The 19,496-nt window shown below is 28.3% G+C and overlaps 3 protein-coding genes and 1 pseudogene across 3 annotated transcripts; 3 read left to right on the forward strand and 1 right to left on the reverse strand.

Moving 5' to 3' along the window:
- The first annotated feature begins 1,083 nt into the window (after positions 1-1,083).
- On the forward strand, positions 1,084-2,501 carry LOC111297435 (F-box protein At5g07610-like; annotated as a pseudogene).
- An 84-nt stretch (positions 2,502-2,585) lies between these two features.
- On the reverse strand, positions 2,586-5,792 carry LOC111297436 (uncharacterized). The gene is made up of 5 exons (XM_022892172.2): positions 5,769-5,792; positions 4,344-4,466; positions 3,301-4,135; positions 3,098-3,165; positions 2,586-2,639 (listed from the first exon to the last, which is right to left on the reverse strand). Exons 1-5 carry the CDS (start codon positions 5,790-5,792, stop codon positions 2,586-2,588), a joined length of 1,104 nt encoding a protein of 367 aa, XP_022747907.2.
- A 1,912-nt stretch (positions 5,793-7,704) lies between these two features.
- Positions 7,705-8,953, forward strand: LOC111298026 (F-box protein At5g07610-like). The gene has a single exon (XM_022892714.1). It carries the CDS (start codon positions 7,763-7,765, stop codon positions 8,951-8,953), a length of 1,191 nt encoding a protein of 396 aa, XP_022748449.1. The 5' UTR covers positions 7,705-7,762.
- A 4,511-nt stretch (positions 8,954-13,464) lies between these two features.
- Positions 13,465-14,658, forward strand: LOC111297437 (F-box protein At5g07610-like). Its single transcript, XM_022892173.2, has one exon. The coding sequence runs from the start codon at positions 13,474-13,476 to the stop codon at positions 14,656-14,658; it is 1,185 nt and encodes a 394-aa protein (XP_022747908.2). The 5' UTR covers positions 13,465-13,473.
- The last annotated feature ends 4,838 nt before the right edge of the window (positions 14,659-19,496 follow it).

Genomic DNA, 19,496 nt, shown 5'->3' on the forward strand with positions numbered 1-19,496 from the left:
CACAAACATCATACTAAGCCACATTAGACAACAAATAAATAAAAATAAAAATAAAAGTGTACCTAACCAATGTTCTTGGATCAACTTGAAATAAAATTTACTACTAAAAAAATTTTTTGCTTGACTCTGTTTACTTTAATATTATGTATATTGCTCTCTCTTCTTTTGCTTGGTGATTCTTTTTCTCCCTTTGGCTGAGAACTTCCTTCTCAAAATTCAAAGCTTTTTGTTGCTTGATGATTGTTGATTATGTACCTTTTTCTTTCTTTGACTGTTAGTGATTTATAATTGAGCCATTTATATAGGGATTGAATCCATTTTCAATTTGAAAAATTTTAATATCAACTAAAATTATCAATATCTTGCCAAAATTTCTTTTCCTTCTTGTAGAAACTTAATTCTCAAGAATTACCAAAATTAAACTTAATTTTTAAATTTCAAATCTAAATAAAATCACAATATTTAAAAAATCAAAATTTATGTTCATTTTTTTATTAAATAACAATATATAAATAAAAATAAAAAATGCGTTTTGGCCTTTAAATTTGGGCTTAAAAAATGACTTTTAAAATCCAATATCAAAATGTAATTTGAAACCAAATAATATAAAAAAAGATCCCAACAAAATTAGATATCTACAAGCACTTACAATATTTTCTCTTATAAAAATAATTTTTTTAATATGTGAACATTTTTTACAATTGAGAGATGCCAAGATGCTATAAGCTAAAAACAAGAACAATATTGGACCTTTTGCAATATGATTTCAGAACTTCTAATTGTAAATATACATGCTCAAAATTTTTCAAGAAATAAAAACCTTATAAGATGAAAAAAAATTGGTAATTAAAAAAATGAAAATTGCATCATGCCATGTATTTTTGTGTCTTTGAGACATATTTATATATGGAAAATTTTATTCTATGTCAATGTTAACCTTGTTAATTTGGTATTTTTTAATTTTTTTCCAAAGAAAGATTTAATTGAGTTTGTACAAATAACAATTAAAGGATTCAATTGATTAAAATAAAATTAAGAGAGCTTAGATGATAGTTTAAAGTATAGGGATAGTTTTGTATTTTAACAAAAACAGAAAATTTTTGTTCGTTATAAACAAACCATGAAAATTGCCAATGCCTACAATATTAGTTTATTCAAAGGAAGTTCCATATTAGTTTTTCCTTTTTGTTTTTCTTCGTCGGCCGTTTCAAGAAAGGGCTTTTCATCATATGGTTTTCAAAGAAAAAGGCTCATTTTCTTGGAGAAATTACGAAGAATTGGAGTTTCATCGTTGAAGCCTAAAGTGATGGAGAATTCTGCAGAGAAGATTGGCAACAACCGTGATATCTTAAACCAACTCCTCCTCAGATTACCCACAAAATCACTCCTCAAATTCAACTGTGTCTCAAAGCAATGGCTCAGTATCATTTCCAACCCTCAGTTCTGTCTCTCCCACACCCGCTACCACCAACACAATGGGTTTCTTGAGCCTACAGCCCTTCTGCTCACACCTTACATGACATCCCCTGAATTCCATGTGGTTCCTTTGAAGCATTACAGTGAAGTCCCCTTCTTTCATTTTCTTAATGCCTCTCCCATCATCTTTCGGCAATCTTGTAATGGGTTGTTTCTTTTCGAGCCCCTTGATTTTCATGAAGATGATGAAAGAGATGACATTGCCAGGTACTCCATCTGCAACCCAACTACTAAGAAATTCAAGATTCTATTTGTTGGTAGGAACCCAGTTAAAAAGGTCAGCTTTTTGTCAGTTTGGCTTTTGATCTTCTCAAATCACCTCATTACAAGGTTATTTGTATTCGGGGAGTGTCCGACAAGGATTATGACTTTGAGATCGATATATATCGATATATATTCGTTAGAAACTGATTCTTGGACTATAACTAGCGGACGAAGGGAGCATAGTGTTTGAAGAGTCCTATGTTTTCTGTAATGCAAAGAATCATTCGGATAGTTTCAAAAACGAGTCACTCTATTTTGATGTAGAGAAGGAATGCTTGCAAAAAATGCCAATGCCAACACTACTAGACGGAAGCGATATAATTGATCACATGGATAGATATTTTGGAGAGGCTAGGGGCACTTTGTATAATGCACTGGCCTACAACGAGCTCGGTCATTTAGTTTTATATGTTTTTGAGATGGCAACAGATTATTCTAATTGGTTCCTAAAGCGACTCCTGGATCTTGGTGACGCAATGAGAGTTTTTCCTGAGATAAACTTGCGTTGTCCTCCTTTCTATTCTTACGGATATTCGGTTATGCGTTTCATTCATTCAGAGAAAGAAGAAGAACCAAAAGTGGTGCTACGGGCAGATGGCAAAATAATTTGCTATGATTTCAATGATGTGGCATGGAAAATGCTTTATGATCCAGGGCCTGGTGTCGAAATTGGCTCTGACTATTCAAAGTATGCTTTCCATCATTCTTATCAACAAAAATTTATCGCTTATAAATAATTTGAGAACCTCTCTTGTATTTGAGGGTCTAACAGATTTATACAAAAACCAATGTTCTCTTTCTTATTTTCGTAAGTTTTTGAGTTCCTGTTAGTTGATTTGTTTGTTCTACACATTCTTCTGTGTCTGAACTCCTGTTTTTAGTTTTTCCTGTTCTACTTCCTGGATATACAATCAAATGCATATTTCTTTATAAGCTCTATACTCTTTGACTTATATGTTTCATGTTCGTGTTGTCTGGATTGGTTTCTGGGAACTAGGTTTTGATCCACATATTATTTGACTATATACTCTCCAATGTATATATGCTTGTTGTAATCTTTTAAATATGTTGAAGGTTCAGGGCCAATATCCTTACATTGGGTTCAAATTTTTATGAGCATTTCTCTTTAGCAAATTCATTTTACTCCAGAGAAAAGAGCTGCATGGTCGAATGCTTAGCTAGTCAGCTTGTGTAAGCAGAGCATTGACCTAAACTTTGACAAGATAATCTGTGTGTCTTGTGTTTTTCAACTAGGAAAGAAGAAAATTATCAAATATTTTGTTAATTGTGCACGATAAAGCAGTTTGCTATGATTTAAACAATGGATTTTGGAAAAGGCTATCCATCATTCGAATACATGCGTATTTGCTGATTGTTTAATTTTGGTATTTAAGATTTGAACAAAAACCATAACGTAATCTACACCTAATTAAAATAAGTTTCAAGGAAAACAAAAAGAAGTTAGATTGATAAGAAAAAAAAAATGCCTAGGGCTCTTCCATTTGTCATCATGTTGTAATCACTTGAACCTTCAACTCATTGCTTAATTAATCACGTGACCATCTTCCCCATCTCTAACCTTGATCATGGCAAAACCAACCTTTGATTCCGGTTCGATGCGAAACGACCAAACCTGTACCACCGCCTTCGGCTTAAGACTATCGGCATTTTTCTTTACAATTTTACCCCACTGACTCTTGAAAACATATGACCAGCCCGCTCCAATGCGCCACTTGGTCAAGCGCAACATCGATACCTCAAGACATGGTTCAACAAATACAGCTTCTATTGACTGTTTTTTCTCTAATCTTTCATCCTCAGCTTCACTCAAGAATTTACTTATAACTTGGTTCTCTGTCATTGACAAACGATTTTCCCTCGGATCCAAATCAGAAACTTGAATAAACTTTTGAATAACCAGCATTATTTCAGTCCCACCCAAGTTCTCAATGCAATTCTTGAACGCTTCTGGCATATCGGGGGGCGGTTCCAAACCCAAAGCAGTAAGCTCTGCAACAATGGGATCGGGTCTCTTCTTCTGATTCTGCTTCTTCTCATTGTTTTTGTTTGTCTTCTGCTTCTTCTCCATATTGTCATTGTTGCCTGTCTTCTGTTTCTTTTGCGTCCTGATCATGTACTCTTCGTTTTCTTCTTGAAAAGAACTACGACTTCCACTTCCAGGACAACGTTTGATACCCTTTGTCTCAATGATCATCTTCTTCTTATTCCCTGTGGCATGTTCCTTGGCTAAGCGTTTTATAAACCCTTCCAGTACAATCTCAGTTAGTTTGCTTAGCCGCTGGCTTTCATCATCTGTCACTGCTTCAACCTCCTTCTTCAGTTTCTTCCATGAATCACCATCATCAACATTCTCCAAACCTTTTAACGTCAACATCTTCAATCGAATTTTCCCAACTTCTTCAAAAACTCAGTAATGGCAGATTTTGTTAAGAAAAACTTTGAAAGAAATAATATGGGTGTGAGTAATTTGTCTAAGACCGCCTCTTAATATATATATATATATATATATATATATATAGAGAGAGAGAGAGAGAGAGAGAGAGAGAGGTTTCGATTCCTAATCCTTGGTGGAATAGACTTACTTCTAAGAAGTAACGTGGTGACAAAGTTCTTGATGATGGCTTCGAACTTCCAACGCTGCTAGGATTTCTAAGTTTAAGATTTTCTAGTTTCCTTTTTCTTTTTTTCTTTTCTTTTTTGGGAATCTAGTTTCATAAGCTTATGCATATAAACAAAAATTATATGAAATTTGATAGATAAAATTCATGAAATTCTTTATTAGAAATGAGTAACTAAAAATTTTAATAAAAAATTCAAATCAATAAATTGATAGAATTCAATGTGAAGATCAATAGTATATAAAAATTATTAAAAATATTTTTTATAATTTAAATTTGATCGATACTTGTTAAATAATAAAAAATTCTATTAATATTTTTATTAAAAATATTTATTTAATAAATATATCAAAATTTATTTAAAATTTTTTAAATTTTGCATGTTCGATCTATGTGATGAAATCTTTCCATCTATCAATTTTAATTTTTGATTTTAATTATTATTTATTCATTTCTAATAAAAAATTGTGTGAACTTCACCTATAAATGAAATTTCATGTCATATGTAAGTCTTTTATTATTCTATCTTTTTGATAAATATATTACATACTAATTAATTTCTTTAACGTTTGTATATTTAATTAATTGCATCTCAAAGATAATCTCTTCATATACAAAAGGAATTACACAGTTTTAAATATCTTCTTTATTTTTCTTAAAAAAAAATCTTTAATCAAGAATGGTAGGTTCAAGTGGCAAAAAAAGATGTGTTCCTTTTTTTTATTATTTGGGTTCAAATCCCTTGAAAGACTGTAGAAAAGTAATTTCATACTTGTAAATAAACCTATTTGGATGCAGGAAAGTAATTTCATACTCATAAATAAACCTATTTGGATTTACCCGAAAAAGATAATTTCTTATGAATTTACTAAATTTGCAATCCAATATATATATATATATATATATATATTGTTGATATCCTAAAATTTCTAACTGCTAAATAAAAAAAATTTTAATTCATTGTCAGAATCCAAATATATTTATATTACAAAAGAAATTTTTGTGACTTAAAAAGAAAGTGTGAGATGGAACAAAAAGTTTAGATTAATAAATGGTAAAAGATCACAAGTCAAAAATTTTTTAAGTATTTCATAATATTTGATCTATTTTGTTTGGATTGAAGGTTAAATAGTTTCTTTCATTCCATAAAATAATTACTTATGAATGGAGAATTTAATTTATAGTCATTATTAAGAAATGACATTCAATAAATACAATATTTAAAGCTTAACACTTGTAACAAATTTGGAGTTCAAAGCCTAATACCTGCAACTTTTTTTTTTATTCTTAAACCATGATTTGCTTTGCATAAAAATAAATATATGATTACTTGTGATGAATAAAATTTAATTCTACTTGATTTTTTCTTGTTATTTGAGAGATTCAAACCCTGTTAATTGAGTAGGAGACCATGTACTAAGCACTTAATCAAATGCTCATATACCATTAAACTTGATTTCTTAGCTGTGGAATATGCATTATGACTAGAGGTGCTAAAAACTGACCTGATCAGAAAATTTTATTTGATTGACTTTAACCATGATTTGATTAAAAAAGTCAAAAATAAAAATATGATCTTATTCGAATTTGAATTAATTTGAAATCAAATTATCTCGATTTCAAATTAACCCTAAATTGACCTAATTAAAATTTAAATTGATTTTAACATAATTCGATTTGAATTCAAATTAATTCAAATTGAATTTACTCAAATCAAAATCCGAAAGACCTAACGTTGAATGTTGGATTGAAATTAAATTGGAGGGCTTTTATTTTTAATAAAATTTTACATTTTCAGAGGAAAACAAAATATCAAAAGACAAAATGTAATCAATTGATTAATTTAATTTAATATATCAAATTAAATTTTGAAAAAAAAAACTATAAAAATTATTAAAAATTTTAAAATGTTTATTTTTTTCAAAAAAATTTTAACATAAAAATATATTTTTAAATTTTATATTAAAAATCTATTTTTTAAGTAAAAATTTTATTTTTGAAAAGAAAAATCTACAATTTTTTCCTTAAAATTTTTATGTTTCAAATTTAAAAAAAAAAAAAGCAAAAATTAAAAAAAAAAAAGCTGAAAAAAATTAAAAAATTTATTTTATGAATATTTTATTTTTTAAGAAAATACAAAACAAATATTTTTTATTTTTTTGAAAAATAAAAATAGATTTTTTTTAATTTATGAAAAAAATTTAACTCTTTCATGATTTTCTTTTCTATTTTTTTTATTTTTATTTTTTTCACTTTTTGATTTTTTCTAAAATAATTTTAATTTATAATAAACGTTATATTCATTTTGTATAAAAGGTTTGTATAAACGAGGGCTTATATCATTCACGTAGGATGCCAATTGCGTAACCCAAATGGCCGTTAATCTCATTTAACGGAATTAAGCTTAATTACATAATATTAAAAATTTATGGTTTATTTATAATAAAATAACATATTGTAAACTTATTTGCATGCAACAAACGATTGAGAGTATATATCCATTTTGTACAAAAAGATGAGGTCATGTTTGAGCATTATTATTTGAATGCCTATTTAGAAAAATATAGAAAATAAAAAAAAACAATAAAGGAAGAATTGGATTCAAATTTTTTTGGAAAGAAAGAACATCAAAGAATTAAGGAAAATAAAAAAAAATCACTAACTTTTTTGAAATATTTAGATCCCAAGAACAAAAGGAAAAAAAAAAAGAGTCAGAATCAAATCTACCTCTTAACAAATCTGACTCTTCATTTATGGAACTTTTTTTTTTTTTTTGAGAAATCTCGATTTAAACAATCGGTGGAGGAAAGAAGGTTTTCAAAGGTGGCAGCCATGAAGTTTGATCTTAGATCTAGATTGATTTAAGAAATTTTTGAAAAATTTAAACAGAGATAAGAAAAGAAGTGGATATGAAAAAATTTTTGATGAATTTTTTTGTTAATTAGAAAAACCAATGAAAATTGCGTCATGCCATGAATTTTTATTCTACATCACCGATGTTATGTGACAATCTTATCTTAGTCGTTATAGAAGATTAATGTTGTTAATTTGACACTTTTCTCTAAAGAAAGATTTAATTTAGTATATATAAAAAATCATTGAAGGATTCAATGGATTAAAATAAAAATACGAGGGCATAGATGATAGGATTAATTAAGTATAGGGACATGTTTTGTATTTTAACCAGAACAGAAAATTTTTTGTTAATTATAAACAAAGCATGAAAATTGCCAGCGCCTCCGAATAACTATAAGAAAAAGAAGTTTGATTTTAGTTTTTCCTTTCCGTTTTTCTCCTTGTAGCTTTTCAAGAAAGTGCTTTCTGGCTTTTCAAGAAAAACGAAATTACAAAGAATTGGGGTTTCAACGTTGAAGCCTAAAGTCATGGAGAATTCTGCTGAGAAGATTGGCAACAGCCAAGATATCTTAACCCATCTCCTCCTCAGATTACCCACAAAATCACTCCTCAAATTCAAGTGTGTCTCAAAACAGTGGCTCAGTACCATTTCGAACCCTCAGTTCTGTCTCTCCCACACTCGCCACCGCCAACACAACGGGTTTCTCGAGCCTACTGCACTTCTGCTCAAACCTTACCTCACAGCAAACCTCGAATTCGATATGGTTCCTTTGAAGCATTACAGTGAAGTCCCCTTCTTTCATTATCTTAATACCTCTGGCATCATCTTGAGGGAATCTTGTGATGGGTTGTTTCTTTGCCAGCCCCTTGATTTTCATGATCATGGAGATACCAGATTCTTCATCTGCAACCCAACCACTAAGAAATTCAAGATTCTATCTTTTCCTAGTAAGCCACCGACTTTTGTTAATTTGGCTTTTGATCCTCTCAAATCACTTCATTACAAGGTTATTTGTATTCGGCCAGCAGTGTCGGACGAGGATTATGACTTTGAGATCAATATATATTCGTCAGAAACTGAAACTTGGACTGCAACGGGAATTGATTTTGAAGCGGACGAGGAAAGCATAATGTTTGAGGGCATAATGTTTGAGGACACCGTTGTTTTCTGTAATGGAAAGATTCATTGGGATAGTGTCGGAAACGAGTCACTGTATTTTGACGTAGAGAAGGAATGCTTGCAAAAAATGCCGATGCCAACGCTACCAGACGGAAGCGATATAATTTCTGATATGGACAGATATTTTGGAGAGGCTAGGGGCACTTTGTATATTGCACTGGCCCACTACAACCTCGGTCATGTAGATTTATATGTTTTTGAGATGGCAACAGATTATTCTAATTGGTTCCTAAAGCGACGCCTGGATCTTGATGATGCAATGAGAGTTTTTCCTGAGATAAAATTGGGTTGTCTTCTCTCATTTTCTGGACTTTCGGGTTTGTGTTTCATTCAATCAGAGAAAGAAAAAGAGCCAAAGGTGGTGATGTGGGCAGATGGTAAAATAATTTGCTATGATTTCAATGATGGGTCATGGAAAATGCTGTATGATCCAGGGCCTGGTGTCAAAATCGGCTCCAATCAAATAAAAGGTTTGAATCATTTACATAGACAAAGATTTCTTGCTTTTAAATACTTTGAGAACCTCTCTTGTATTTGAGGGTCTAACAGATTTGTACGAACACCAATGTTCTCTTTCTTATTTTGGTGAGAACTTGAGAATTATTCTGTTCACCTGATGATGTTTTAGCTATTCAGTTTTTTTAGTACAACAAATCCTTATTACATAAAGAGTTCTTGTTAATTGATTAGTTTGATATTCTCCAGTCTCTAATTAAACTCCTGCTTTTCATATATAGGTTTACTGTTTTCCTTTCTCTGGATATATACCCTAATGCATATATCTTTACAAGCTCTCTCCTCCTTGACTTAAATGTTTCATGTTTATGTTGTTTGCATTGCTTTTTGGGAACTAGGTTTTGGTCCACATATTGTTTGACTTTATAATCTCCAATGTATATATGCTTGTTGTAAACTTTTACATACATTGACGGGTTGAAGGCCAATATCATTACTTTCGACCAAATTCTGAAGAGGATTTTGAAATTTTTACCATGAAGTTTAAGTCATCAATTTGTTGAAGCATTTCTCCTTAGCATATTCATTTTTCTCCATAGAAAAGAGCAGCTTGATCCAATGCTCAGCTAGTCATGTTGCGTAAGCAGCATTGACCTAAACTTTGATAAGATATTCTTTGGTTCATGTGTTTTTCAATCCAGGAAAGAAGAAAATTGTCAAATATTTTGTTAATTGTTGATGGCAAAGCAATTTCCTATGATTTAAACAATGGGACTTGAAAAAAGCATGACTAAAATTAAGGAACTTTATCATCAGACTACATATGTAAATCTAAACCGACTAAAAGGTAACCTACAAGCTATATATGAAAGTAAAAGTTTTTAGCAACAAGATAAGAGGAAGACAAAACAAAAACTAAATATTTGAACAATTTAAACGGCAAAAACCATAGATAAAATGACCTACTTGCAGAAAATAAGTAGATTCCATTTGAAATATATATATATATATATATATCAAACATAAAGTAATTTACACCAAATTAACATAAGTTTAAAGGAAAACAAAAAGAAGTTGTAATCACTTGAACCTTCAACTCATTGCTTAATTAATCGCGCGACCATCTTCCCCATCTCTAATCTTGATCATGGCAAAACCAAGCTTTAATTCCTGTTCGATGCCAAACGACCAAACCTGTACCACCGCCTTCGACTCGAGACTATCGGTATTTTTCGTCACAATGTCACTCCACTGACTGTTGAAAACATATGACCAGCCCTCTCCGATGCGCCACTTGGTCAAGCGCAACATAGATACCTCAAGACATGGTTCAACAAATGCAGCTTCTATTGATTGTTTATTCTCTAATTTTGCAGCCTCAGCTTCACTTAAAATGCATGTAGGAAAATATATTCTTTTATTTTTCATATGCAACTCTCTTATTGTTTATTTAATTACCTATTCTATCTTTTTATAAATATATTACATATTAATTAATTTCTTTAACGTTTATATACTTAATTAATTGCATTTCAAGGATAATAGCAACTAACTTTAACTATAACTCTCTATATATATACAAAAGAATTTACAAAGTTTTAAAATTAAAATACCTTCCTTCATTTTCTTTCAAAAAAATTCTTCATTCATTATCAGAATCCAAATATATTGTTCCTACAAAAGAAATTTTGTGACCAAAAAAAAAAAGTATGAGATAGAAAAAAGGATTAGATTAATAAATGGTAAAAGATCACAAGTCAATAGAATTGTTAGTACTTCATATTTGATTTATTTGTTTGGAATGGAGGTAAATTAGTTTCTTCTTGTCCTAATATATATTAACTTAGCTCTTTGTCATAAAATGCTTATTATCCAGAGGTACTAGACTTTCTTTGCATAAAAAATATTACTCTCAATTAATAAAATTTAATTCTACTTGAATTCTTTTTTTATTTGAGGGACTCAAAAGATCATGCACTAACCACATAACTAAATGCTTGTTTACAATTCAACTTGAATTTTTAGTTGTAGAAGATACATTATGATTAAAGGTGATAAAAATTGAGTCGATCCCATTCATTCACTCGATTGGTTCAAATTCAAACTCAATCAACTCAATTTGATTAAAACAGTAAATAATCTAAACTCACAAGATATAAACTCTAATTAATCCGAATTCAAACTATCTCAAGTTAAAGTTAATTAGATTTTGAATTGATTCGAATCAAAACTAAAATGACGTGACATTAAATTTAGGATTGAAATTAAATTGTAGGCTTTTATTTTTAAGGATTAATATTATTCTTGGTCTTTAAACTTTAAGTCAAATTTTATTTTTTATTTTAATCATTAATCTTTAGAAAGTTTTAATTGAATTCTTAATCATCAAAATTATCTTATTTTGGTTCTTTCATCTATGTAAATCATATAAATTGACGGTAAGTGCCAATTGACATCACGTGAATTGCGTCAATTGGAATCTCATATGATAGATGAAAGATCTTTTCTATTTGCAGATATTCCATTTTATTTAGGGTCTTTTTAATTTTTTAATTTACCCCTGACGTCTACCTATTTGACTGGAAAAAAAAAATTACGTACCTAAATTTCTTGAACCCGCAATCAATTGACTTATTTTGGGCCTTTGAAAAGAATTTTCAAGATAATTTCAATTAAATCGAGCTCAATTGTGAAACCAATTACTTTATTTGATTTTGCATTTGTATTCCAGTCTATATTAAATGTGATTTTTAAAGTTGTTATATCTATTTATATTGAAATTCACCGATTGAGCCTTTTTTCTCTTTTTTTTCTTCGGCCTTTGGGACTTGCTTTTGAATCCAAATCCATTAAATTAACTTTGAAATTGTTAATTGGACCTTAAAACCTAAATATAGGTAGGCATGTCTATTTATTTTATTTATTTATTTATTTATTATTATTATATCTTTATTTATTTATTTTTATTATTTTTATGACTATTTAGAAAAAAAATAAAAAAATAAAGAATTAGATTCAAACTTTTTGCAAAGATTGAAGATCCAAGAATTAAGAAAAATAAAAAATCCAATACATTTTTTTTTAAAATACTTGGGTCCCAAAAACAAAAGGAAAATGAAAAAAATATAATAATATTTGACAGATCCAATCACTCCTTTTACGAAACCATAAAATTTTTCTACACAAAAAAATATTTATTTAAACAATCGAGAATCAACAATCACACACAAGTAATACATAATCATATACAGTAATTTGCACAAATAATTCTACACATAATTCATTAGCAAAGAAAGTTCTTAAAAAAAAAAAAATTGGCAGTGAGTTCTTAATTTGGTTTGAGGATTTTTTTTTTTTAAATGTGGGTTTTTTCTTTTGTAGTTCTAAATGGAAGGAGATAGAGGGGGAAAAAAAGGGGGTAGGGATTTCTTGAAGGCGGTGAGGGCTAAGGTTACAAATTAGGGTTCGTGTTGTTGGGTCATTTGGAGTACTTCAAAGGCAAAAGGAGTAAAGGGACAAAACGAAGAGGATTCTAAAGCTAACATGGATGGTGGAAGGAAGGTTTTCTAAGGGTGGTAACCATGAGGTTTGATCTTAGATCTAAATGATCTATAAATTTTTTTTGAAAAATTTAATCGAAGAAAAAGAAAGAGGAGTAAAGGAAAATGTTTTGGATGAATTTATTTGGTAATTAAAAAAACCAATGAAAATTGCAGCATGCCATGTATTTTTGTTTCTTTGACACATTTATATATACGGTAAATTTTATTTTATCTCATTTGATGTCATGTGACAATCTGACCTTAGTTGGTAAATAAGGTTAATGTTGTTAGATTGATAACTTTCATCTAAAGAAAGATTTAATTGAGTATATATAAATACCAAGTAAATGATTCTAACTGACTGAAACAAATACGTATAGGGACATTAATTGTATTTTAACCAAAGAAAAACTTTTTAGTTAATTATAAAGTTTAAAAGATATAAAATACTCTTAAATTATAATTCAATAATCATTTAAGCTTTTAACATTTTATTACAATCAATCAAGTTTTTAGTATTTTATTTCGACTTAATTGAATCATTAATTAAATGAAATTGATAAAATTGAATCGATTAATCCTTAAATTACAGTAATTGAACTTTTAAAGGATGTTAATAAAAGAACGGAAGAGAAAATAAAGAAGAAAAGAAAAGAAAAAGTTTTATTTTATTTTATTTTCACGTCATATGAAATTTTATCTTAATTAACAAAAATTAACGGTGTTAATTTTTTCATTTAAATAAAAGAATAATTAAATATAAAAAAATATTTAAAAAATTATTTGATAATAATTAAAATTTTTAAATTTAAATGATTTTTTATTTATTATTTAAGAGCTTTATATACCTTTTAACCTATTATAAACAAAGCTTGAAAATTGCCAACGCCTACGATAAGTATAATTAAGAAAAAGAAGTTTCATTATAGTTTTTCCTTCTTGTTTTTCGTCATCTGGCTTTTCAAGAAAGGGCTTTTCTTCATCTGGCATTTCAAGAAAACGATATTTTTTCTTGAAGAAATTAAAAAGAACTGGAGTTTCAACGCTGAAGCTTAAAGTCATGGAGAATTCTGCAGAGAAAATTGGCAACAACCAAGATATCTTAAACCAACTCCTCCTAAGATTACCCACAAAATCACTCCTCAAATTCAAGTGCGTCTCAAAACAATGGCTCAGTACCATTTCCAACCCTCAGTTCTGTCTCTCCCACACTCGCCACCACCAGCACAATGGGTTTCTCGAGCCTACTGCCCTTCTGCTCAAACCTTACCTCGCAGCATACCTTGAATTCGATGTGGCTCCTTTGAAGCATTACAGTGAAGTCCCCTTCTTTCATTATCTTAATAACTCTGGCATCATCTTGCGGCAATCTTGTAATGGGTTGTTTCTTTGCCGGCCCTTTGTTTTTTATGATCATGGAGATGCCAGGTTCTTCATCTGCAACCCAACTACAAAGAAATTTAAGATTCTATCTGTTCCTAGGAACCCACTTAAAGATTATCTGCTTTTTGTTAGTTTGGCTTTTGATCCTCTCAGATCACCTAATTACAAGATTATTTGTATTCGGGGAGTGTCTGACAAGTATTATGACTTTGAGATCGATATATATTCGTCAGAAACTGATTCTTGGACTGCAACCGGAATTGGTTTTAAAGCGGACGAGGGGAGCATATTTTTTGAGGGCTCGTATGTTTTCTGCAATGGAAAGATTCACTGGGATAGTTTTGAAAACGAATCACTATATTTTGATGTAGAGAAAGAATCTTTGCATAAAATGCCAATGCCAATGCTACCAAATAGAAGCGATATGCTTGAGATGGATAGATATTTTGGAGAGGCCAGGGGCACTTTGTACCTTGCACTAACCTACTACAAGGTGGGTCATTTAGAATTAGATGTTTATGAGATGGCAAGAGATTATTCTCATTGGTTCTTAAAGCGGCGCCTGGATCTTAGTGATGCAATGAAACTTTTTCCTGAGATAAACTTGTTTTCTCTTCCCTTCTTTTCCGGATTTTCGGGTGTGTGTTTTATTCAATCAGAGAAAGAAGAAGAGGCAAAGGTTGTGATGTGGGCAGATGGTAAAATAATATGCTATGACTTCAATGATGGAGCATGGAAAATGCTATATGATCCAGGGCCTGGTGTCAAAATCGGCTCCAATTATTCAGAGAACAGTTTCGATCATGTACATCAACCAAGATTTCTCGCTTATAAATACTTTGAGAACCTCTCTTGTATTTGAGGGTCTAACAGATTTCTACAAACACCATGTTCTCTTTCTTATTTTGGTAAGTTTTTGAGAATTATTCTATTCACCTGAGGATGCATGGTTTACCTATTCAGTCTTTTTACTACAACAAATGTTATCACGTAAGAGTTCCAGTTTCATGTTTGTCTTGTTAGCATTGCCTTTTGGGAACTAGGTTTTGACCCACATGTTGTTTGACTATATGATCTCCAATGTATATATGCTTGTTGCGTACTTTTACATGCATTGACGGCTTGAGGGCCAATATCATTACTTTGGTTCAACTTCAAATTCTGACGAGTATTTTGAAATTTTTACCATAAAGTTTAAGGCATCAATTTTGTTGAAGCATTTCTGTTTAGCAAATTCTTTTTTCTCTATAGAAAAGAGCAGCTTGGTCCAATGCTCAGCTAGTCAACTTGCGAAAACAGCATTAACCTAAACTTTGATAAGATATTTTCTGTTTCTTGTGTTTTTCAATATAGGAAAGAAGAAAACTAACAAATAATGTGTTAATTGTTGATGGTAAAGCAATTTCCTATGATTTAAACAATGGAACTTGGAAAAAGCTTTACATCTGCATATTTGATGATTTTTTTTAATATTTAAGACGGTTAAAAATTGAATATTGATCATCGAATTAAAAATAAAACACTCTTCATCAGATTACATGCACATGTAAATCTAAATCGGCTGAAAGGTAGCCTACAAGCTATATATGAAAATAAGAGCTTTTAGGAACAAAACAGTGGGAGACGAAAAAAAAAAAAAAAAGAACTAAAGATTTGAACAATCTAAAGGGCGAAAACCATAGATAAAATGAATTACTTGCAGAATTAAGTAGATTCCATTTGAAAAAAATAATAGCAAACGTAAAGTAATCTACACCTAATTAACATAAGTTCAAAGGAAAACAAAAAGAAGTTGTAATTGCTTGAACCTTCAACTCATTGCTTAATTAATCATGTGACCATCTTCCCCATCTCTAATCTTGATCATGGCAAAACCAAGCTTTGATTCCAGTTCGATGCGAAGCGACCAAACCTGTACCACGGCCTTCGGCTTGAGACTATCGGCATTTTCGTCCCAATGTCACTCCACTTACTCTTGAAAACATATAACCAGCCCGCTCCGATGCGCCACTTGGTCAAGCACAACATAGATACCTCTAGACATGGTTCAACAAATACATCTTCTATTGATTGTTTGTTCTCTAATTTTTCATCCTCAGCTTCACTTAAAAATTTACTCCTGACTTGGTTCTCTGTCGCTGACAAACGATTTTGCTGCCGGTTCAAATCAGTAACTTGAATAAACTTTTGAATAACCAGCATTATTTCAGTCCCGCCCAAGTTCTCAATGCAATTCTTGAACGCTTCTGGCATATCGGGGGGCGGTTCCAAACCCAAAGCAGTAAGCTCTACATCAATGGGATCGTGTCCGTTCTTCTGATTCTCATTATTTTTTGCTGTCTTCTGCTTCTGCATCTTCTCATTATTGTTGCTTGTCTTCTGCTTCTATTGCTTCCTGATCACGTTGTAGATGAATTTTAGTGAAAGGAGAAAATAATCATTAAAAACATTAGAGTAAAAATTATATTAATAAAAAAATTTAAATTATTTAACATTTATAAAATTAATAAATTAATAAATTATTTTTAAATAAATTAATGGTTTTGCTAATAAAAAATAAAAATAAAAATAGTAATAAAATTAATAAAAATTATTTATTATATTAAATTAATAAAAGAATTTTATAATTTTTAAATAAAAATAAAAATAATTAAAAAAAAACAAAATGTTAAATTATAAGAAATATTATTGTCTTTGTAATATAATGCAAATGTGAAGGGAAAAAAAACCCAAAATTAATGATCATTTCCCCTCTAGACCAATTTCTACCGATAAAAAAAAAAAAAAAAAAAAAAAAGAGCTATATTGCGATTAATATATTCAGCTGAATCGTTATCATGCCTCCCGAATGAATCTTCAGTAGCTTTTAAAGATACAATCGGCACTAATCATAGGTGTGATTACACCCAAATTGACCCTTAGTTGGCAAAGAAGGTTAGCCATGTTAATTTACATGATATAATTCATCTAAAGAAAAGTTTAATTGGAATAAATAACAATTAAAAACTAAATTATTGTAATAAAAAAGATAAAGATTAAAATAATAGTTTTAATTTAAATAGGGTAAATTATAAGATTGATCACTAACTTTTTCAAGTATTTTATTTTGGTGATTCAACCATAAAAGATTAAATGTTTATGATTTTTTTTTTCACCTAATTGTTAATAACTAACGAAAGATTAACATGGTATTATTACATCATGTAACAATTGCCGAGTCATTTGTTGTTTGTCAAGTGATATTGTCAAATGTAACATTATAAATTTTATATATTAAAAAAGAAAACTACATTTGTACCACTTAATTTTTCAAGAGTTTTTATTTTGGTCATTAAATTTTGAAAGTCTCACAAATTGATCATCAACATTTTGTTAAATTTATAAAAATTTTAGTTTCCATAATCAACATCTCACTGTCGACATGATTTTATAATAATTTAATCATCAACGTTGTTTATGAAATTAATATAATAAATTATTTTATTATTATTATTATTTATGTTAAAATATCATAAAATAATATTAAAATAAACTCTCAAATATTATAAAAAATAGAAATAAACCTTTAATCTTTTTATTATATGGAATTAAAACTATAAATTTTTATTTTATTATAATTAACCCATTAAATTTGAAAAATAGATAAATAAATTCAATTGATAAAATTTTTTAAAATAGCAATATTTCATGTACTTGTCATTCAATTCATTCAAATGAATTCAAATATTATCTATACATTAATTATATCAATCAACTAAGAAAATTTCAAGAAAATATGAAATATTTCGTAATGTTAAGGTTTTAATTACAAGGAAATAAAAGATTTTTTTCATTAAGGTTGAAGATTTATTTATATATTATCTCAAGATATTTCAATATAAATTATAAAAACAATAAAATAATTTAATAAAAAATTTTACAATTTTTTATAATCAAATCATTGAAAAGCTACGTAATTTGTAACACATTGATAATGGAGGAAAATATTAATAAATTTCATAAATAATTAAAAATTAAATTGTAAAATTTAGAAAGTTGGATGATTAAAGTAAAAACTCTCAAAAATTAAATGATCAAAAATAGAATTTGTCTTATTTTTAATATCCAATTTCCTTTTTCAAAATTTATAAATCAAGTGGAATGTCAGACAATATAGCAAGTCCACGTGATAATGACGGAGACTTAGCAATTACTCCTCATTATGTCCCTAATATCTAACATTTGGTGACTTAAAAACAATTTCATGAACCTTATGATTAAATTGTAATTTTTATTAGCTGATGATCAAAATAAAAATACTTAAAAGCTCATAAATTAATCTTGTATGCAAAACTCTTATTTATAAAGAATAAAGATCTACTTACATTATTATAAAATGAATTAAGTTTTACATTCTATCATATCTTTTATACAATTTTATTTTGTTAATCTAACAATTGAATTCATGTAGATAATGTATGCTGTTTTTTTAAAAAAATTGATTAAAAATTTATATTTATTTTTTGATAATATAAAATTTTTACAATTACATATATATTATAAATAATGATCTAATTAACTTGAAATTTTACATGATACTTTTTTTTTTGAGAGACAATAATTATATCTAAGGATTGGTTTCTTAAATTATTATATATATTCACAATTATAAGGAATGTAAATTTTAAAAGTTTGAAAATTTTACACTCAATTTAATAGATGTTTTTATTTTGATAATTTTTGGTAATTAAATCATTAAAAAGCCACATCGTTTTAGATATGTCGCTAATGAAAATCAAAATATTAATAAATTTCACAAGAAATTAAAATTTGAAATTTATAATATGTTTGATAATCAAAAAAAAAAAACTCAAAAAATTAAATGATAAAAAATGGAACTTTTCCTTTTTAATATCCAATTTTTTTCAAAATTTATTATATCTAGTTGCATGTGGAATGATGTGATAACATCACGTGGTAAGTGACAAAAAACTTAGCAATGCCACTTCATCATTAGATTTGATAATTTTAGATATAACACGATAATATAATATAAAAATAATATAAAAAATTATATATATTTTAAAAAAATGTATTTCATATTTATTTTTATTGATACGAAATTCAATACGACATAATTTATATTTTATACATGTTGATACATCAAATACTTGACACGATGCAAATAATATATTTAATTTAATTTGTCATACGAATAAATATTTAACATATTTAACACGTGTAACATATTTAACACATTTAATATATTTTTATATTTATTTTAATTTAATATAAACATATAAAAATTATTTTAATTTTTAATCTTTTAATTATGATATTTAATTAGTTATTTAATATCATATATAAATTATTTTAAACATTTAATTATGATAATCATTTAATCATTATTATAAAATTATATTTTTATATTAATAATATAAATAATATAAATATTAATATTAATTCTATACATTATTATTTTATTCTCTAATCTTTAATAGTTTATCATTTTAAATTTGATACTAAAAATTAATATAGTTATGTAATATATATTAAATACATATTAAATGAGTATTAATTTTTTTATTTTTTTAATATGTAAGTACTTTTTTATATTATTAATATGCCAAGTTTATTAAGTTATAAATGATGGATAATTTATAGTTATTTATTATTTTAGTCATGTTCTTATATGTATTCGTATTAATTTTATCTATTCTT

This window comes from Durio zibethinus, chromosome 12 (assembly GCF_047325235.1).
Source record: "Durio zibethinus cultivar Kanyao isolate XHJ-2024 chromosome 12, ASM4732523v1, whole genome shotgun sequence".
NCBI classification, from domain to species: domain Eukaryota; kingdom Viridiplantae; phylum Streptophyta; class Magnoliopsida; order Malvales; family Malvaceae; genus Durio; species Durio zibethinus.